Source organism: Micromys minutus (assembly GCF_963924665.1).
Source record: "Micromys minutus genome assembly, chromosome: 21".
In the NCBI taxonomy this organism is placed as follows: Eukaryota; Metazoa; Chordata; class Mammalia; order Rodentia; family Muridae; genus Micromys; species Micromys minutus.
In genome coordinates, this window is record NC_137956.1 from 47820299 (window position 1) to 47842872 (window position 22574).

The following is a 22574-nucleotide window of genomic DNA, read 5'->3' on the forward strand; positions in this document are numbered from 1 at the left end:
GGTACTCAGGTAGCCACACCTGCTCACACACAATTTAAAAAAAAAAAAAAAATCATAAGGAAGCTTTAGAAGAATGGCTGGCACATTTAACTTCTCAGTGCCCCATTCCTTCACACTGCTCCCAGCACTGACCCAACCAAAGATATAAACCAGAGTATCTCAGCCAAAGAGGCCATCTACTAACAGCACAAAAAGTTTGCTCCAGAGGATGCCACTTGCCAGTCCTTGGCTGTATTGCTGTGACAACCCAGAGGTAGGTGATTACAGTTAGAAATGCCCTCTCTACCTTGAACCTCAAATTGTGTGGTAATGCGTGGCAGTATTGTCAGATGGTTCATGGGTCTTCCTCTTTACACACCTCCCCGTGGGAGAATTAAGCTCTGCCCATCAGAAACTGAGAAAACTCCAAATGCGGTTTGCCAAGTATACAAGCTGTATCTCCCAGTAGCTCCATTCATTCCGCTGGTGAGTACATCTGAAGGCTTACAGAGGACTCGGTGCCATAGTGGGCACTTCGGGCAGAATGAGGGAGGAGGTGGGCATAGCTGTACCATCCGCCCTGCAGGACAACAGTAATGTCAGCCAGTAATGTTAGCCAACAAAGAGACAGAGCCATCCTCAACAGAACACCCTTTCTCACATTGCGGGGCTAAGGCCTGGAGGCTGGAGAGGAATGACCTTGCCAAGCATGAAGACGTATCCTGACTAATGAGGGGAGCTGTGTGAAGCCCAGGTGGCTTGGTATCGTTAAGCCAGCAAGAGCAGCAGACAAGATGGAGCCAAAGAATCAGGGAACCCCATCCCCACTCTGAAACAGTGGCTTGCGGTCACCATCATAATTATCAACACTACCATGGTAAAGAGGGAGCCCATATCCACATCGAAATGTGCTTTAGTTGCATCGGGGGTGGGATATCTGGGACCCCCAAGATTCTTAGTTCCCCAAAAACTCCACAGCTGTAGAGGATAATATTTCAGATGAGCAAGATGTCCAGTGTACCACCCTCAGTCACCGGCCACTAATTTTATTCCTTAAGATTTCCAGAGCTCCATCTGGATAGACGCACATGTACTATTGTAGATGAACTGGTCTTTCTAAGCAGCCAGCAAGAATCGGGCTGGGTGATACACAGCTGAGCCTCTCTCTTAGAAGCAACCTGTGCCTGCGGTGGCCTCTGGTGCACACCACATTCAGATTTAGTGGTCAGATAATTGCAGAACTCTTCCCCTTGTGGCCTGGTCTCTATCCAGAGCCACAAATACGCAGTCAAGGGAAGAGTGAAAATTGAAGGACTGAGCTTATTGGTGTAGTCCTTACCTAGTGTGTCCCAGACCCTTGGTTCAATCCCCAGCCAGGGGTGGGGGAAGTCTTTGCCCTCTGCGGGTCTCTATGTAGTGACAGGCCCTTGTCCCTTAAAAAAAAAAGTCTTGTCCCTTCAGAGTTATCTGGGAGACTGCTCCATAAGTTATGCATGACTCTCAGTAAGGATGAATGTAATTTCTATCCAATCAAAAATGTCACCACAAAGTACATCATCCTGTGGAGTATTGGCCAGTTTTGAGTCTGACTTACTCAACAGATTTCAGCACACGTGCACTTAGAGAACCCACTTAACCTCCTGCCGAGTCCAGAAACGGTTGATGTCTTCGACTTATACTCACCATGTACTTGTTCAAGATCCGTGTTTTTAATTTGTTAAAATGCTGTGTGTCCGGATAGAGGTGGCTCAGTGGTTAAGAGCACTGGGTTACACGGAAGCTCACAGCCTCCTATCATTCCAGTTCCAGGGGATCCGATCCCAGATCTGGAACTTATAATCCCTGCACGTAGACTGACACAGGTGGATCGCTGTGAGGCCAGGGCTACACTGAGCTCTACAGTAAGTTCAGACCACTCTTGGTTATGGGATAAGACCCTATCTCAAAAAATAAACACATACCTGTATGCATACAAATTTGCACACTACACATAGATACATAAATACACACACATGCAGACAAATATAATTTATAAAACAGTTGTTCTTTGTTGTTATTGGGTTTTGTTTGTCTATGTAGCCCTGGCTGTCCTGGAACTTGCTCTGTAGACCAGGCTGGCCTCAATCTTAGAGATCCACCTGCCTCTGCCTCCAGAGTGCTGGGATTAAAGGCGTGGAAAACCACTTCCAGCTGGTTTTTCATTTTTAGTAGCTTGCAATGTTCTGTTTTGTGGTTAGCAATTATGTAGATAATGTTACAATCTAAAAGTATACACCATAAAGTCACACCATGTGACAGATCTCACATGGGAGGTTTATTAGAGATGGGGCGTCCTGCCTCCGGGTGAGGGTAGAAGGAAAGAGAGGAAAAGGAGGGACTGGCCTTTTATGAGGGCATGTGGCACAGGAGCCTGGGAGGACATGCAACTCCTGATGATAGCGGGGTTGTGTTGCATCTTGGCAGCTAGTGGTGACACCTGCTGTCGATGGGTCCCTGGGGACAGGCCCTAGAGACACATGGTTACCAACAGTTAACCTGTTGCCCTATGGTTAAATGCTTACAATAGTTCTGACACTGTATTTGTGAGAATAATTCTGCAGTGAGCATCTTCCAGTTCTCTCTAAAAACCTTTAATTGCATTTTTTTCTTTGATGTGCCTGTGTGTGTGTGTGTGTGTGTGTGTGTGTCTGTCTGTCTGTCTGTCTGTCTGTCTGTGTTGGTTACACACATCACACATGTGTGGATAGAAGAAGACAACTTTTAGAACTCTGTTTCTTCCTTCCACCATGTGGATCCCAGGAACTGAACCAAGGATGTCAAGTCTGACAGCAAGCACCTTTATACCCACGGGGTCTTCTCACCAGCCCGACATCTCTGAGCATAAAACTTTTTCGATAGTTTGTATTTCCTGCCTTTGGTTGTGTTTTCAAGTATGACATTGACAGGTCAAACTGTGTAGGGTGTATTTAAGACAAGCAATTATGGAGCCTGTCACACAACCAGGATGGACGGGCATTCCGGGTATGGAAAACAGAGACAGGAGCCTCGGGGGAGGCAGAGTTAGCGGCTGGAATATGAATATGTGACCTGGAAGGGGCTGGACAGGGAGGGCTGTTAAGGCTTGGTGTCCTGAATTAGATGTTCCCAACTGACAGAGTGAGATACTGAAGTGACCTGTCAGGACCTGCGTTCTCGGAGAACAAAATGGATGGCTGGGGCACTGTGAGGGGCTGACACGGTGCCACATTCCTGTGAAGGCTGGGCCTTAGTTGGGGCAGTGACAGCTGTGGAAACAGGAGAGAGAGGGAGATGTTTAGAGAGGCAGGAAGGCTTGGTCTGGGCCCCTGGCTCTCATAGTCAGTATGTCGCCACACTATGTGCTCCCGAGTTCCCCTTCCTGTTTTTGTTCACACATTTTTTTAATCATTTAAAATTTATGCTTTCTAATTTATGCTGTGGCTTTCTCGGCACACTGCATGGCGCCCAGATCACTCACAGATGGATTTATTGCTGTCAGTACGTAAGAGACAGATCTGCCAAGGCCTAGAGCTCACATCCAGAAGGACCAGGGACATCTCTGAGAAAAAAAGCAAAGACACGATGTAGCATTCTGGGGACATGAGAGGGCATTCTGAAATTCACCAGACTAAACTCTAGTGGCTGTTCTCATCTCCTATCCAGACCTCCAAAGTGGCTTTGCCAGGACTCAGTTCAGCGTCCCGGGCCTTACAGCTAAACCCACACTGAGTTCAGAGCTGGCTCAGGACTCTTGTCTGTCAGAAGTTTTGGCTGACTTTTGTCTGAACCTCTACGGAGGGCTTAAAGTGCTCCTGATATACAGGTTTGAAAAAAAACAAGCTCAGAGCTTGTGGACTATACCACCCCATCCCCCAAGGTGCCTGCTGGATTTCCAAGGCCATTTTCTCCAGCTTGTTCCCATGTTGGAAGAGCTCTTTTTTGCTTGACTGAATTTCCCTTAAGTTCTGTATTTGGGGTTCTGCATGTGATAACTATTCGTACCCCACCCCAACACACATCACTCAGCAACCCTCCCTCGCTCTGGAATTAGAGGCAAGGACCTAAAAATGACCAGATTGGCTTTTGGTTTGTAAGAAGGAGGCACAGTAACACTCGGACTCTGTGAAACCACTCTCCCTTCTGGCCAGTGGGACTAAAAGTGAGCCAGGAAGTGCGTTCAGCAGGAGCTACAGAGTGGAGAAAGACCCACTCTCCTGCAAGAGGAACCCCGACCTGTTCCTCAGTCCCACAGTGTGACATTCCCACCGCGATCCAGTTTGACATGTAGATCCAGTACTCGATGTCTGTAAAGTTGGGAAGAGACGCACACTTGGCTCCTGAGGGCTGAGCTGGGGCAGTTTCATGACACCAGTGAGCGTCCTTCAAAGTTGAGGAGTACGCCTCTGGGGCTGCAGACGGCTCAGCAGTTAGGAGCACTTGCTGTTCTTAAAGGGAACCCAAGCACCCACATGAGGCAGCTCGCAACCTTTTAAAACTCCAGCTCCAGAGACCCTGACATCCTCTTCTAGTCTCTGAGGGCACCTGCATGCATGGGAGATATACACACACAGATACACATGTACACATAGATAATAAAACAAGCGTGCCTCGATGGGAAAAGACTTCTGTCTTAGTTATTCTGTGAAGCGACACCATGACAGCGTCAACTCTTAATAAGGAAAACATTTCATTGGGGCTGGCTTACAGTTCAGAGGTTTCGCAATTATCATCATGGTGGGAAGCATGGCAGCCTGCAGGCAGCATGGTGCTGGAGGAACTGAAAGTCCTACATCTTGAGCCACAGGCAGCAGGAAGTGAACTACCACACTGGGTATGGCTTGGGCATCTGAGACCCCAAAGCCTGCCTACAATGTTCACTTCCTCCAACGAGGCCACACCCACTCCAACAAGGCCACACCCACTCCAACAAGGCCACACCCATCCCAACAAGACCACACCTTCTAATAGTGCCACTCCCTATGGGCCTCTAAGGGCCATTTTCTTTCAAATCACCATAGCCTCCAATTGCATGTGGCTCAGATTAGAAATGACAACATATTGTGAGTAAATTTTTTTTTTGACAGGTTTAGCACATCTGTGAGACAGTGGCTTAGCCCTTGTGCAGTTCACACTCTATTAGGGAAAATGGTCTTAAGCAAGTAACTCCACACTAAGTGACAAACTGAGCCGGAGACTAAGACTGCCCACTGCCTGAGAAACCCCGTGTTCTCCCCTTCAGAGCCGAATGCAAGATAGATGCATCTAATTCCCCGCTTTCCCTGCCATGCCCTTGTTCACTTTGTGATATCTGAAGTCAGGGTTGTCATCGCTACAGCCCTTTCCAGACGTGAACCTGGGTTTCACCGTCTCACCTTTGTGGTACCTCCTAGGTGGTCTTCGAGGCCTTGCACAACCTGGAACCCCGTGGCTACGTTGTGGGGTGGATCATCGCCATCAGTTTGCTGGTGGGGATCCTCATTTTTCTGCTGCTGGCTGTGCTACTGTGGAAGGTAAGTCTAGTGACCACAAGCGCCGGCTGACTTCCCACTCGGGACACCGGGCCTCAGGCCTCTCCAGGCCTGGGGGACCTTGGAAGATGTGTCCCTGTACAGGACACGTGCTGTGTGTGGATCAGAGGGACGACTTTCGGGGGTCAGTGCTGAGCGCCTTTACCACTGTCTCAACTCACCTGTCTCACCCTGGTTGTTTTGGTTGCTGGGGTGACAGACAGACATGATCCACCATGTGGTTCCTGGCAATCAAACCCGGGTCCTCAGGAAGAGCAGTCGGTGCTCTAACCTCTCAGCCCTTCACCCTTGTTTTTGAGACATGGTTGCTTGAGCAGACAGATGAGGCTAAAATGGCTGGCCAGGGAGCAGTCAGCCGGCCTGTCTCTGTCTACCCAGCTGGGGTTGTAAACCAGGGTCTGCATGCTTGGTGTCTTTTCACATGGGTTCTGCAGATCAGAGCTCAGCTCTCCAGGCTTGGCCAGGAGGTACCTTACCAACTGAGCCACCTCCTCCCGCCCTGTGGGTTCAGCTCTCAATCTGGGAAGCTCTATGAATAACAAATGCAATTTAAGGTATGTAAACAGTCTAGAGCTCCAGGAGAACTGTGTGTTTAACGGACTTTTCTCGGGTTGATTCTCAGCTCCCTTTTTCTAAACCCAGTGGTACTTTACTTGCAAGAGGGTCTGGGGACAGAAGGAAACACGTGCTGCATAGTACATGGAAATATGTCAGACGTCGCTGTGCTGTCTGGCAGCCTGTTGCTCCCTGGCAGCAATACTGTAAACCTCTCCCCATGTTGTTTGGAGTCCATTTCCAGCCACATCATAAGGACAGTGCCTATGCTGTAGTCTGCAGTCCCCCTAGCCCCAGAATCAATATTGTCCCTGGCTGAACACAGCTTGTAACAGTGCCAGTGGGGCTGACCTTAAAGCCAGAGAGTTCAACAAATCCTTCACTGTGTCCTTAGAAGGAAACCCTGGGGATGGAGGCACGGAGGGGACGAAGTTCCCATTGTAGGCTGCCCTCCTGAAATGCCACCCCGACTCACAGCAGCGTTAGCAAAGTGTTCATTCTCTTGTCTCTGCTACAGCAGATATTTCCTCTGATTTGCCATTTGTTTACCCTACATGGCCAGATAGACTCTGAACTCTGCCTCTTCTCCAGCCCCTTCCTGCTGAGAAGACCTCTGGCCTGAGCGAACAAGGCTCAGAATTTGGAATCTGAAAAGGCCAGTGGTGGGGAGGGGTGTTGGGGGGGGGATCTGCCTTCCTGTGGGCTTTTGGAATGAAAAGAAAACATTCTTGCTCCCCAGGGCCCAGACACAGAACAGAGGGGTGTCATGGCCACTCCCAGTCCACTTTATGGACCACATGACCTCCCAATGGCCACCCCACTGAGCTTGCCACCCCAGGAACATCATATGTGCTCTCCTGCTTCTTAACGCCTGCCACCACTGGTGTGGCTTTACTTAAGAGAGTGCTGGTGCTAGACCATGATCCCTCATAAGAGGCACAAACAGGCTTAGGTCATGGCCTCTTTTCTATATGAGGGAACGGAAGGGCAACCTTGTATGCACCACACGGTGAGCCCATTGTTCTTTGAAGGGCAAGAGAGAGGATACACATTCTTCTTCTCTGCTTTAAAATATTATTGTATAGGACTTGCTGTCACCATCATGGTTATGAATCTAATGCCAGGCGGTAAGATTCCAGGGCGGGCTCGGGCATGCTGGATTATGTGTCCCTGTGCCTTGTTGGTGCTTGGATCTGTCTAGCAGAACTGACTACTCCTTATTGACCTCCATAGTCTTCCCATGGTCTCCACACCATGGTTTCCTTTCTGCCGTGGAGTTTGTGGAAGCTCTTGTTTGGGATGAGGCACAGAAGTTGGGTGGCTCTCCATGTTGGTTGTGAGTTTCCTTGTTATCAGGACTTTCATCTTTCTCTAAGCACATAATGGTTACCATCTAGAATCCTGTCAGCTGATAGACCTCAGGGTCCTGGCCACTGAGGAGTGGTATTTTAATATCAGAATAAACCACAGGTCACCTTTAGACACCTCTGCATTGGTCCCAACTGGTTCTATCTGGCCTTCTCCTAAGGGTTTCCAGCCCTCAACTTTGCCAACTGGCTTCCTTCACATGCTAACTTGGCAGCCTCTATATAAAGCTTTCTATACCCAGCTCTCTACCCTGCTCCCCTGCCTCAAGGGGAGTCTCCGCTTATTTCGGCACAAACACACGTTTGCTCGGAGTTCCCAGAAGCTGAGGCGCACACGCATGCTCACACATTCACTTGAACACACACATATGCCTACATCTCGAATTCACTTTAAAAATAAAAGTATGGCAGGTGAGAGGTCTCAGTAAGGCAAGGTGCTTGCTGCCAAACCAGACAACCCAAGTTTGATCCCTGGAGCCTGCGGGGTGGAAGAAAAGACCTGACTCCCACGAGTCGTCCTCTGATCTCCACATGTACACTGTGGCGTGCACACATGCACCCAGGAAGGGCTGACGAAGTAATGCATCGAGAGGAGGTTAGCAAAGGCAGTTGAAATGACGGATTATTTTTGAAGACATACATTCCCTAGAATATTAGGCTACAGACATTTTGTCAACTCTGATTCCTATATTTGTCACCTAAAAATAATGCATTATGGGTATCGGGCAGGAAGTTGATACCACACTGAAGGCACAGTGCAGACAAGCCAGCTGACATCTGGCTTAAGTCCAACCCGACATCTGGCTTGTCTGACCTCACCAGTTTGGGCTTATTGCCATACTCCACATGTAATCCCCTCCCCCCCCCCAGGCAAACCACTGGCTGGCACCTGCCACCCAGCTGTCCAGGAAACGAATAATGGATAGATGGCCAGAGGTCAGGTCCCCTTCCTGTGAGGAAACTTCTATTTCCTTCAGTTATTTTTTTTTTATCTTGTAAAATATTTATTTTGTGGGGAATTGGAGGAGGGCGTGTTGGTCAGAAGCCGACTTGCAGGAATGGGTCCTCTCCATCCGCCAGTAGGTTCTAGAGCATGAAGTCAGGTCATCAGGTTTAGTGGCCAGATCCTTTACCCACTGAAACATCCACGAGACCTCTGAGTTCCCCTCCAGAGGGCCTCTGAATGCTGGTACCTGTGGTTGGTCATCTGTGTCTTATACACAGGAGTCAAAAAAGACTGTGTGCTGGCGTGACAGTGGGAAACTGGCTCAGCCGGGATATTCATGGTGCCACGCAGGCCTGTGGATCTACGTGCTTCATACTCACGGGTGGCCAATGTCTCTACCCAACAGGTAGCGTTGGGTCCCTGCTAGGTGGCATGCTCAAAGTAACTGGGCCGAGGTAAATAACAGACCTAATGCTGTCTTGTCTGGAAACCCTGTGAGAAAGGTGCTTTGGTGGCAGAGAGGGGCAAATGTGATTTGGCCTGGTTCACTGGCCCCTGACCCTTGTGACACATGTCCTGTAGGGTTCCCATCTGTTTAAAACAGAGGCCCCTCTGAGTCCCACAAATGCCTTCTCCATGATGTTAAACCCCAGCCCTTGCTCTTGGGCTCAGCCCACCCAGCCTTCCCCACTACCCCTAACATTACTGCTCCCCAGAACCTTCCTAAAGGAACTGCTCATGGCCCAGACTCTCTCACGCTTGGTGGCAAAAGGACCTGGCTCCCACACAAAATCCACAGCAAGGCCCCAAGCTAAGCAGAGCCCTGTAATGGATCCTAATCAACCTTCTCGGAGCTGTGCTGTTCGTGCACACTGGAACCGTAATTTAAACTTGAAGCGCAGGGATTTCAGTAGCCTGCCAAACCACCATGCAGAAGGAAGACTTTGAAACCCGAAACTCTTTCAAGGGAGAAAATCAGAAAGCATTTCCTCCAGCTTGTGCCAGCTCCTGGCTGGGTTGGAAGACACTCCAGCCTGGTGCCTCTTCCTGGAGGCCTGTTTGTGGGAAGGCTGAGTCGTTCAGAGTCACAAGAGCATGGGGTTAGCATATCTGAGAAACACCTTCAGCTCAGTACGCCAGCCCGAGCTAAAGAGAGAGAGGTACTCCGGGCATTTGCCCTTTAGGAGAAAAATGCTTCTCTCCCTCCCTCCCCCCTTCCCCAGACCATCTCTTCCTGTTTGCAGTTTGCATTGCTACCCCTTCAAGGAGGAGCTCCCCCAGACCATCTCTTCCTGTTTGCAGTTTGCAATGCTACCCCTTCAAGGAGGAGCTCCTCCCCTGCCCTCAACCAAGGACTCTCCATCTCTTTTCTTATCTGATTGACACTTTTCCGAGACCAGATGATTTGAAACAGTGTGTCATTGTTTTGGCAGGAGGACCCAATCCCAACTAGTCCGGTGACATAGAGACAGGGTACAGAAATGGTTTGCTTGCCCCCCCCCAGCCCCCGAAAAGAGCTACTCAGAGGCCACCATCTCCCCGAACCATTCCAAGAGCCTGGTGTTCTCAAGCTTTCTTAGAGAACACGGTTTTTATTGGAGAACATCACGTATAACTCCCAACAAAAAATTGCTTAGCAATGGACATCTGCGGAGTGGCACAGAAAATGTGTAAGGCTTGGCAACCACACCAGAGGCTACTAGGGTCACCAACTTGCCTCCAAACCAGACTTCTTGGGAGATTGTGTAGACGAGTGCACACACAGATCCCCACCCCCACTCCATTAAAAACCATGTGCCCCAAACAAGCAGTGGGACTGGTTTATATTTGGAAATAAATATTGGTCTGATACTGCGTCCTCAGCATCTCGAGATGGAGACATGCTATATAAACAGTCAAGTAACTGGGAGGCTCATAAACACAAGAGCTAGTCCAAAGGAAGAGTGTACCCAAGGTCCTTGGAACCGCTACCCAAGAAACACCCTAAAAGCCAGTGCACAGATAGGCATCCCCAAGAAACTAGATGCCCTGGAGTGGTCTGTCACATTTATCACCCTGAAGTGGACTGGACCACAGGACTGAGTGCCTCAGAACTGGGTCTGTTCTTATCTCTTCCTCTGGCTTCATTGACTTACCCCGCACCCACCTAACCAAGTCACCCAGGGAGAATCTGCCACTTTGCTGGTTTTCTGGCAGGCTTGGAGACACATCCTGTTAGTCTATGGGGAGCTGCTCTTTGTGGGTGCAGACTCTGGCAGGACCAGAAGGATTCTTCTTCTTCAGGCCTCCGGCTGAACAAACCTAAAACAAGGCATGCCTCTTCTTCAAACAGGTTAACTATAAGCAAGACATCTGACCCCTCCTTGGAAGATTCTAGAAAGGACTAGGAAAAAATAACTGACTGTACTGGTTTGGAAGTGTGGGGTTGCTATGGGTACAGAGTACGTTTCTTGTTAATCATTTCCCAGAAGGCTCAGAGTAAACTGATTGGACTGCCCTAGACTTTCCAGAATTTTCCTCCAAATACCCAAATAATGCTAACAAAAGCGGGTGTGTGTGCCCAAGGGAGGCCTGCAAGGGAGAAAAGCCCGTCAGGTCTTGCACATTGTTGAGTGTCTTGTTCTTTCCTCTGCTTTTCAGTGTATTCATACTTTAACATGAGATTGAAAATGTGTGTCTCGGGTCCTTGAAGTTTGCTAAGATTAACGCTGAAGATTTCCTAACACAAATGTTACCATGTTAGTCCCTGGCTGAGTTTTTTAGTCTGATCACAGTAGACACTTCCCATTGGATACATGTATGGAAACATCATGTTTAATACCTTAGACACTTCTCATTGGATACATGTATGGAAACATCATGTTTAACACCTTAGACATATTCTTAAAGCTGCCCCTACCCCCATTCCTCAAGCCAGAGGAAAACACTGTGGTGTTCACTGCTGGGGAGTGAATCTAGGACCTGACTCATGCCAAAAGCAACAGCCCAGCTCAGGAAACAAATTTGAAAACTAAATTTATCATGCTACTGATTTGTCAGCTATTAATAACAGGGCCATTTTGGTTTTGCTTTGTGTTGACTCTGTATATATGTTCCTTTGATATTTGGGCTCTCTGTGAGTCTGAGGCCAGCCTGATCTACATAGTAAATACTAGGCTAGCCAGAGTTATATAGTGATATACTTACTCTCTTAAAATATATGTATGTGTGTATGTATCTGTGTATGTATGTATATATTATGTATGTATGTATGTATCTGTATGTATATACACACATATGTATGCATATACTCACAAATATACACATGCTCATATATATTTGCATACACATGTGTTTACACACACATACATTCACACACGTGTGTGATTCTCAGAGCTTACCTGGAGACTCTGATTACGACCCTTCTGATCTGTCATGGTAGATTATCTGTCTACCCACCAGTTTGTATAATTTTATGATGTAAAAATGACAGAAGGAAGAAAGGAGGTGGGTCTTCTGCTTACATAGATGGATGGGGTCCCAACTCCTCCCTCAGATACTGAACTCTGGCGTCAGCTAAATGCCCAGCCATCTGTGGCTGAGAGCCCGGCAGTAGGAATGGCCACAAGCATTCCTGACACACGATAGGTTGAAGGGTCTTGCTGCCCCTCCCTAGGACTATGTGAAGAGTTATAATTAAGGCAGGTGTCTCAGGCATGAGGCCTACTTGCTAGATGATCAGGAACACTAGTTGGCACAAAGTACCATACAGTACGGTGGCCATAGAAACTAATATTTACAACTTCACTCATCCATCCATTCATTCTGTGTGTGTGTGTGTGTGTGTGTGTGTGTGTGTGTGTGTGTGGTGCTGGGAACAGAAGCCATGGCCCTGTGCACACTAGGCAGGTACTACATGACTATATCATTCCCAAATCCTCTTCCCTTTTGTTCTCCATACCTTTTATTCCATCTGCCTGACTGAGAATCTGGGTTTGATAGACTAAGACCCTCTACTGGCATCTGTTGGGAAGAGGTCCTTGCAAACTTCTCTGTGACACCCAGCAACCCCCATTCCCAGTGTGCATGCCTCACCTGCACTGCCTCACTCAGCCTTCCCCAGACACATGTTTTCCCTGTGTCTTTAAGCAATGGCCTTTGGAAAAGGTACACACCGTGGCAACTCAGCCTCCCCTGCACGTAACCACCGATAGGTTGACCACTGGGATCAGAACCCTCAGAGCCTGGGGTTCTGGAGAGGACAGTGGAGTTTGCAAGGCTGTCTGTGTGGGCAGCTGGGTTGATTCTTTGAGAGGAAAGAACTTGCTCTGGTGTCTGCGGGAGGGGACAGCGCCTTGGCTTTGTTGGTGGCAAGGATCATCTCTGTAATAACACGGTCATGCAAGCTGCTCTAAGTCCTTTCAGCGTGTCTTTTGGCCTGTGAAGTGCACATGCATACGTGTGGGCAAAACACTTCATGCACATAAAAAGAAATGTATATTTTAAAGAGACGGGTCTCTCCACACCAATCAGTTTAGTGGAGATCGCCCCCCATAAATGATGCACAGATGTGCAGAGGCCCATCTCCCAGCTGACTGCATTCTGTCAGATTGGAAATTGGTACCGACCACCACAGGCTACAAAAAGTTGCTTAGACACTGGACAGTGGCGATTGTGATGACTCTGCGCTATGAGCCACTAACCCAAGTAGGAAAAGCCGCAGGCTAAACGCCGCCTCGAGGCTGGAATAGAAGTCTTCTGAGTTGGAGTACTCAGTTCCAGTACTGAGCTGGAGAAAAACGGCCAACCTAGGTCAGGATGCAGAGCCAGCCCTGGAGGAATCCATGCTGTTGACTTCAGTATGGATATACCATGAATGCTACAGATAAGAGAGAAAGTTCCAGGGAGGAGGGATGGGGTCCTGTGAATACTTGGAAAAGTTTGTTATGTGAGAGCAGTACCTGTCAAATGTGTCTGCAGGTGGCTGCTGTCTCTAGGGACATCGGTAACTTTGTATAAGGATTGAGGACATAGTTTAGTTGGTAAAATGCTTACTGCACAAGTATAAGGACCTGTGCCCGTCCCAACTCCTATATAAAGCCAGGTCTACCCTTGTCATCCTAGGACTGGGGAGGTAGACAGTCAGATCCCTGGAGCTTTCTGTTCAGCCTGACCTACTTGGTGTGGTCCAGGCCACTGAGAAATTCGTTTCAAAAATCCAAGTGGACAACTGCTAAGGAACATCACCTAATTGTCACCTCCATGCATAAATACACATATATACATACACATATACATACAAACACATGCACATATACACAAGCATATACACACATATATACATGTACACATAAACATGTAAACCTATAAACACATATGTACTTATGTAAACAAACACATACACACATATACACACACATATGCAGGAGGAAAAACAGCAATTCAGCTTTAAAAATGGTGGCTTCTCCCATGGCTGGTCAGATACTTTACTGTACTATGGTCTATCGCAAACGTCTAGAAGAATGCAGCTTTTTCAAACTAGATTGACTGTGACACCTTTATCTTTTCGCCACTCCAAATACCTTTGAATAACCCCCAGTAAATACTGTTCTCCAGCGCCCAGTGCTGTGGCAACACCTGCCCCAGCAGCTCAGGTGATGAACAGCTGCTGGGAGACAGACTTCAGGAAGTCGGCATGGTGACCTGAGACATTCTTTTTAATTAAACAACTTTATTTAAAAAAACAGAGATAAATGTACAGATTTTTTAAAAGCACTTTTGCATAAAATGAATATATTTTTGTCAGTACTTGACTTTTTCTAAAGGTTTGGTAGTATACACTGAAAACTTACTAGTTACAATGAGCATAAAGTACATATAAAACAAAATGTAGCATAGAAATGGTCAAAGGTTTCTTGGTGTAAAGATTATGGTAAAGATTAAATACCAAGGATTGACACAAGGCTGCATTCTTAGCTCTTGAGTTATTAATGATTTAAGCTTTAGGTATACCCCACTCTGAGAGGGTGCTATACACCTATTTTTCTTTTCTGGGAAGAACTGAGGCTTCCACATTTTGGCCTTTCTTCTTTTTTGAGCTTCATATGAGAGTTGTTTCTTGAGTATTCAGAGCTTTCTGGGGCTAGTATACAATTATCAGTGACTGCATATTATGTCTGTTCTTTTGTGACTGGGTTACCTCATTCAGGATGATATTCTCTAGTTCCATCCATTTGCCTAGGAATTTTGTAAAGTTGTTGTTTCTATTAAGTGGAGTAGTACTCCATTGTGTAAATGTACCACAATTTCTATATCCATTCATCTACTGAAGGACATATGGGTTCTTTCCAGCTTCTGGCTATTATAAATAAGGCTACTGTGAACATAATGGAGCACATGTCCTTATTATATGTTGGAGCATCTTTGAGGTATATGCCCAGATGTGGACTAACTGGGTCTTCAGGTAGTACTATGTCCAATTTTCTGAGGAACCACCAGAATGATTTCCAGAATGGTTGTACCAGCTTACAACCCCACTGTCTTAGTCAGGGTTTCTATTCCTGCACAAACATCCTGACCAAGAAGCAAGTTGGGGAGGAAAGGGTTTATTCGGCTTACACTTCCATATCGCTGTTCATCACCAGAGGAAGTCAGGACTGGAACTCAAGCAGGGCAGGAAACAGGAGCTGATGCAGAGGCCATGGAGGGATATCACTTACTGGCTTGCTGCTCCTGGCTTGCTCAGCTGCTTTCTTATAGAACCCAGGTCTACCAGCCCAGGAATGGCTCCACCCACAATGGGCTGGGCCAGGGATGGCTCCACCCACAATGGACTGGGCCCTCCCCCCTTGATCACTAGTTGAGAAAATGCTTTACAGCTGAATCTCATAAAGGCATTTCTTCAACTGAGGCTCCTTTCTCTGTGATAACTCCAGCTTGTGTCAACAAGCTCACCCACCAACAGTGGAGGAGTGTTCTTCTTTCTCTGCATCCTCACCAGCATCTGCTGTCATCTGAGTTTTTGATCTTAGCCATTCTGACTGGTATGAGGTGGAATCTCAAGGTTCTTTTGATTTGCATTTTCCTGATGACTAGGGATGTTGAGCATTTCTTTAGGTGCTTCTCAGCCATTGATATTCCTCAGTTGAGAATTTTTTTTGTTTAGCTCTGTACCCCATTTTTAAATAGGATTGTTAGATTCTCTGGAGTCTAACTTCTTGAGTTCTTTGTATATATTGGATAGTAGACCTCTATCAGATGTGGGATTGGTAAAGATTCTTTCCCAGTGTGTTGGATGCCATTTTGTTTTCTTGACAGTGTCATTAGCTTTACAGAAACCTTGCCTTCTCATTAAGTCCCACTTATTGATTATTGATCTTAGAGCATAATCTATTGGTGTTCTCTTCAGATAAATTTCCCCTGTGCCTATGTGTTCTAAACTTTCCCCCACTTTCTCTTCTAATAGTTTCAGTGTACCTGGTTTTATGTGGATTTGTCTTTGATCCACTTACACTTGAGCTTTGTACAAGGAGATAAGAAAGGATTGATTTGCATTCTTCAGCATGCTGACTGCCAGATGAACCAACACCATTTGTTGAAGAGGCTGACCTTTTTCCATTGAATGTTTTTAGCTCCTTTGTCAAAGATCAAGTGACCGTATGTGTGAGAGTTTATTTCTGGTTCTTCTATTCTGTTCCATTGATCTACTTGCCTATCTCTGTACCAATACCATGCAGTTTTTAACACAATTGCTTTGTAATATATCTTGAGGTCAGGGATGATGATTCCCACAGAAGTTTCCTTGTTGTTGAGAATAGATTTCACTATTCTAGGTTTTTTGTTATTCCAGATAAATTTGCAAATTTCTCTTTCCAGCTCTATGAAAAATTTAGTTGGAATTTTGATGGAGAATGCATTGAATCTGTAGATTGCTTTTGGTAAGATGGCCATTTTTACAATGTTGATCCTTCCAATCCATGAACATGGGAGATCTTGTCATCTTCTGAGATCTTCTTCAATTTTCTTCTTCAGAGGTTTGAAGTTCTTGTCATACAGATCTTTCATGTGCTTAGTTAGGGTCACATCAAGGTATTTCATATTGTTTGTGACTATTGTGAAGGGTATCTTTCCCCTAATTTCTTTCTCAGCATGTTCATCCTTTGAGTAGAGGAAGGCTACTGATTTGTTTGAGTTAATTTTATATCCAACTACTTTGCTGAAGTTGATCAGCTGTAAAAGTTCTCTGGCAGAATTTTTGGGGTCACTTAAGTATACTATCATGTCATCGGCAAATAATGATATTTTGACTTCTTCCTTTCTGATTTGTATCCCTTTGACTTCCTTTTATTGTCTAATTGCTCTGGCCAGGATTTCCAGTACTATGTTGAATAGGGAAAGGGAGAGTGGGTAACATTGTATATCCCCTGATTTCAGTGGGATTGCTTCAAGTTTCTCACTGTTTAGTTTGATGTTGGCTACTGGTTTACTGTATATTGCTTTTACTATGTTTAGGTTTGGGCCTTGGATTCCTGCTCTTTCCAAGACTTGTAACATGAAGGGGTATTGAATTTTGTCAAATGCTTTCTCAGCATCAAGTGAGATGATCGTGTGATTCTTTTTCTTTGAGTTTGTTTATATGGTGGATTATGTTAATGGATTTCTGTATATTGAACCATCCCTGCAGACCTGAGACATTCTTCTAGCATCCCTCACCCTGGGAAGGGCCTAGGTCCTGCCTCCCCATAACTCAGGCTGCATTGGCATCCAAATCCAGTCCTAACGCAGAGCTCCTTCTGTCTTTCAGATGGGCTTCTTCCGCAGACGGTACAAAGAAATAATCGAAGCTGAGAAAAGCCGGAAAGAGAATGAAGACGGTTGGGACTGGGTCCAGAAAAACCAGTGACCCACCATACCAGTTGTGCGATGCCCCCGTGTCCCCATCACCAGCCTGTGGTCCTTGATCCTTGTATCTTCCATATTTGGAAGAAAGAAATCTTCTCCAGATTTTTCGGAGGCCCCACTGATGCTGTTCTCTTCCTCATCCTGTCAAGCCCGGTGCCGACCTGAGATGGCCACCTCCAGCCAGGTCACATGACTGGGGCCACCACCACTCCCCTTTACAAGATGAACTCAGAACTTTGGAAAGATGAGCTACAGAGCAAAGCAATATTTATGGATACAACATTGTGTGGACAACCCTCAGGGGAAAACTGTTACCTAAAAGTATTTTTTATAAATGTAAGCCTTTTATATTGATCATGTCTTTATATTTGTATCAATGTTTTATTATTTCTATTAAATAGTTCTATAATTCACTCAAGCACTGAAATCTTGGAAATACATGTACCTGCATACAGATTTTAAAAGAGAAGGAACTTATTCTACTTTGGAACTTGTTGTTAGGGAAGAAAAACAAACTTGCAGATAAAACAAACTGAAGAAACCTCATGAAATGAATCCACCAAGTGGGGCATACTGCAAAAGCACCAAGGATATGGCAGGACCACCTAAGACGTTTGTTCTTCATTCTTACCACCTGGAGTCAAGTTGGAGCAATTGAAGTATTGGTGTTTTCTCTTATGGATCTCTCAGTGGGAGATGCTCAGCAGGAACTGGGCTAGAACACCTGGTTTCCTCGAAGCTGATGCTCTGTGCCACCGTGATGCAGGCAGCAGGCATTGAACCCTCCTCGAGTCAGCAAGTGTTGGATGGACAACTGGTCAACCTCTGAATTGCATCTCATCCCAGACACCATGAGCCAGGGTTCAGAACCCAGGACTGGAGCTGTGCTCTCTCAGCAAAGACCTGTGTCTCTGTGTGTAAGCTGTTACCCTGTGGTATATCATTAGCACAGGGCTCTCTGTTTCCTCTGTCACTCTTGATGTCTCCAACTGGTGCTGCTGCAGATACCTTCCCAGAGGGGATCACCCAACATGATTTGTGTTTATGTCTTAGGTGGAATTCTCAAGAGTCAAACCCTGAAATAGGACTTGGGTGCAAATAACTTATTGGAGAAGTCTTCCCAGAAGGTGAGGAACTTGAGAATACAAGACAGGAGAATACAGGGAGCCAGGCAATAGTGTCCCTTCAGGGGACAACCCACAAGGTGGCTTCAGACAAATTAGATCTGGTTGGCAACTCAGGACCAGTAACCGGGACTTTTGTGATCCCACACCTGCAGGGAATATAAACTTTCTGCCCTTAGTCCTTGCTGACAGGATGATTCTATCCTCTAGAGGACAGAACTTTAGGGGCACCCTCAAGTAAGGAGACCCAGAGATCATGCCAACAACTCTGAGCCAAGAGCTGTGGTGTCCCTTCCCCCACACAAAAGTGTATGTTACTTTCAGGTTTGTATAGCAAAAAGGCCATAAGTCTAAGCTGGTCCTAGAAGTCAAAAGTTACATCCTACCCTGGGATTGAGACAGTGGTCACTACAAGGAAAGGGCTGCCCAGGAAACCAGTGCACACCCAGATCTTAAGTTTTATCAAAAGAAATAAGGAAAGAAGTCTTGGCTTCACCAGCCATGTGCATCCTGGTCTGTGGGTCAGACACTGTGCTGGACGATGGTGGATCCCCTGAGAACAGTCACCTAGTGCTTCAGGGTGGTAAGCCCTCCCATAATAGGTGTGGAGTGTGGATTCTTCATGAACCCCACTCGCAGCTGTCCAATGATGATTGTGGATCATGTCCTGGTTTCCTTTAATAAATTATTTGAGAGTCTTAAGTGGTGAGACCACTACAGGACCATCTACAGCTTTAGCCAAATACATCTGTCCCCCACTGGCCTACTTCCTGCAAAGGGGAAGGATGGCTCCCCTGCACTGCTCAGCTAACCAGCAGAGCTGCACCTGAGAAAGCCCAGAAGGCAGGAAAGGCAGACTCAGCTATGCCAGATCTCACATGGCAAAACCTCACAAACAGTCATGTGCTCCGAAGGTCACTACAACTTCAGAAGGTGGATTTCAAGAAAACTACATGGTAACTCTGGAAATAAATCCTAACAGGCACTATAGGGGAGAGGAGGCCTCTTTACCTATCTGATAATGTTGAGAGCTAGGAGTATGGCTGTCTGGCACAGAGGCAGGGAAGGGGGTGGAGCGTTGTCTCGGAATTCTCTCTACTGGGTAGTTCAGCATCTCCGTTCCAGTCTTCTGCAAGCTATGAGGAAAAGTGGGCAGATGAGTCAATGTGTCTATGTTACCTCTTTCTAGAGCGTTCTTTGAAAACCCCTGTGCATAACTCATTCTTCTGCCTCTGAGTTTATTCTGCAGACATTCTCCAGGGCGCTATCCCTTGTCTGTTTCCATTTTCTAGTTGTGCCTTCTATGGTTTTTAACCAGCTTAAGAAAGTGTAGAGCATCCCCACCACAAAGAGGCTATGAAATTTAGACATGCAAGAAGACTAGCAGGAGGGACCCAGGGAGCTGGTTGATGGACCAGTGCATACCCTGTGTCCCGTCACTGTGGTCTCGGGCAGTGCTGTGGTAAAGCACCTTGTGGCTCAGTGGTTTGGCAGGTTGCATGGAAGTCGTCCATCCTAGTCCCCTGGTCCATCCATCCTTATGCACCCCAACCCCCGGCCCCCCACCCCCACACACAATATCACATGACCTACTTCTCTAAAGCCAAAAGTAAGGGAATTCTCAATAAACCGCATACCGTTGGGACACCCCAGAGAGCCCTGTTGTGTGCTACCTGTTGAGGCCCAGTGTGGTGGGTGTGGAAACGCTATTCACATTTATTTAAGGATGAGACAAGACAGCTTTACACCCAGTTACTTGGGAAACATAAACCTAGGAAAGGAGTGCCCAATGTCAACTTCCTGAAATGCAGGTGCTACACAGCCCTGTCCTTGGACAGGTGGAGTAGGACGCAGCGCAGTGACAGGTGCTGGCCCAACACACGGGAAGCTCTGGGTTCATTCCCTGGAACCTCCCCTCCCCAGTAGCACTTGGGCGAAACCATCCCTTTAGTAAACAAAAGGCAGAAAATGAATATTCTCAGAACTATTTCACAATTCCCGGAGAACACAGAATTTTAATAGATGTGGGTTTGGGGTGTGGAGAGCCTTCTAGAACATCTTCTGGGTTTCCAGCATGAGGGGAGTGATGAGTAAATCCCCGGTGCACGTGGTGTGCTGCTCTCTACGGCTGATCTGAACTTCAAACTCTTACAGCCAGCGTTTGGTTTGCTGTGTTTGACCCCGATGTGCACAGTGTGATTGCCGTGTGAGTTTAAGCTTTATGAGTGGTTTGTTGCATGGCAGGAACCCCTGCTCCCCGCATGTCTGCAGCTTTACTGAGATACACACACACACACACACACACACACACACACACTGCCCGAGAGGATTTGGAGTGGGAGGGCTGTCCTTCCTCACTGTGTCTTGTGAATTCATGTCTATTTCTGTAGTCACTTTGGAATCACTTGCACTGTTTGGGAGATGCCAGGTTTACAAAAATAAGTGTTTCAAATAAAAAAAAAAAATGGCTTCAAGTGATCCCAGTGTGTCTGACTGTAATTTCTTTGCTGCTAAGAACTTTGTAAGGGTCTGAAAAGGAGATTCCAATAGAATTCACTGTGAGCACGAAAGAGCACAGCAAGGGCTGCCAGTTCTGCACGAACACCCCATGTGATGGATCTGCACTTAAGACACAATGTGGACACCACACCTATGTGTATTGCCTGCTGGACCTAGTGTCTGTCTGTCTGTAAGTCATTAAGCACTTGCCCTGGCTATCCTCCAACTTGTTGTGTAGCCAAGGCTAGTCCAAATTCTAACCCTTCTGCCTCTACCTCTCCAGTACTAGGATGACAGGTGTGTGCCACCACATCTGTCATTTTGAAGGCAGGAATCTCATTCTAAGCAAGGTTCGGCCAGCTACACTAACATGCCCAGGCTTCTGGAAGCTTTCTGTGGTTGCCTCGCACATCTACAGACACTTCATTTTCTTAGGTTTTAAATCTCTCTTTGCTAGTGAAAACCTCGTTCCTATCCCACATGCTATTAATTTGTGGATCATTACTTCTTCCTTTTTTCCCCAAGATATCACTAACAAACATCTACCTGATATGTTGCTTGTTTTCAAGAATAAGCTTCAGGCTCTGTCAAGTCTGGGTTTTGCTTTCTAGTTCATCAGTCATAACTTCCACATGTATAAATTTGTTCTCTACAGCCTTCAGGGTTAACTTCACCCAAGGGCTGGCAAGCCGGTTCATTGGTTAAGCATAGGCGCGTAAGCTCACACACACACCACTATCACACATACACCACCCACAGTCACACACACACACAATACACACACACCACAGTCACACATACACCACCCATAGTCACACACACACATACACACAACACACCACACACACACAAACACACCACATACACACACACCACATACACAAACACATACATACACAAACACACACCACATACACACATACACCACACACACATACACCACACACACACATACACCACACACACACATACACCACAAACACACATACACCACATACCATACACATATATCACCCACAGTCACACACACACTATACACATGCCACAGTCACACATACACCACCCACAGTCACACACACACACACACACACACACACTATACACATACACACACACATATACCACACACACACAACACCACACATACACATACCACACACACACACACCACACACATATACCACCCACAGTCACACACACACTATACACATACGCACACACAACACACCACAGACACACAACACACCACACACATATACCATACACACACACTACACACACATACACCACACACACACACACACACACTATACACACACCACAGTCACACATACACCACCACAGTCACACATACCACACACACACTACACACACATACCACACACACACATACACCACACACACACACACCACACACACATATACCACACACACACACACACATACACACACACACACACACACACACACACACACACACCAGCTCGAACCCCTCCTGCAGCTCATTAGTTATTTATTTACTGTTGGCTGGGGGTTGGTGACTTCCTTTAGAAAGTTCTTTGTGGTAATTCCTTGAAGCCTGGGATGACGTATGTTCCTACAGAGAGAATGTGCCTTCACCTCCTCCAGGCTCCCATCTGGGGCCGTGTGCTTTAATGGACCACCCATGGGATGTGCT

General features: G+C 46.6%; 1 protein-coding gene across 2 annotated transcripts in view; it reads left to right on the forward strand.

Moving 5' to 3' along the window:
* Positions 1–20817, forward strand: part of ITGA9 (integrin subunit alpha 9) — a 273563-nt gene extending 252746 nt beyond the window's left edge. For both annotated transcript variants that reach the window (XM_080934771.1, XM_080934772.1), the window contains 2 exons: positions 5388–5507; positions 17176–20817. In XM_080934771.1, coding sequence (XP_080790897.1) covers positions 5388–5507; positions 17176–17274 — 219 coding nt within the window. In that variant the 3' untranslated portion in view covers positions 17275–20817. The remainder of the gene's footprint in view (positions 1–5387; positions 5508–17175) is intronic.
* Positions 20818–22574: the final 1757 nt, after the last annotated feature.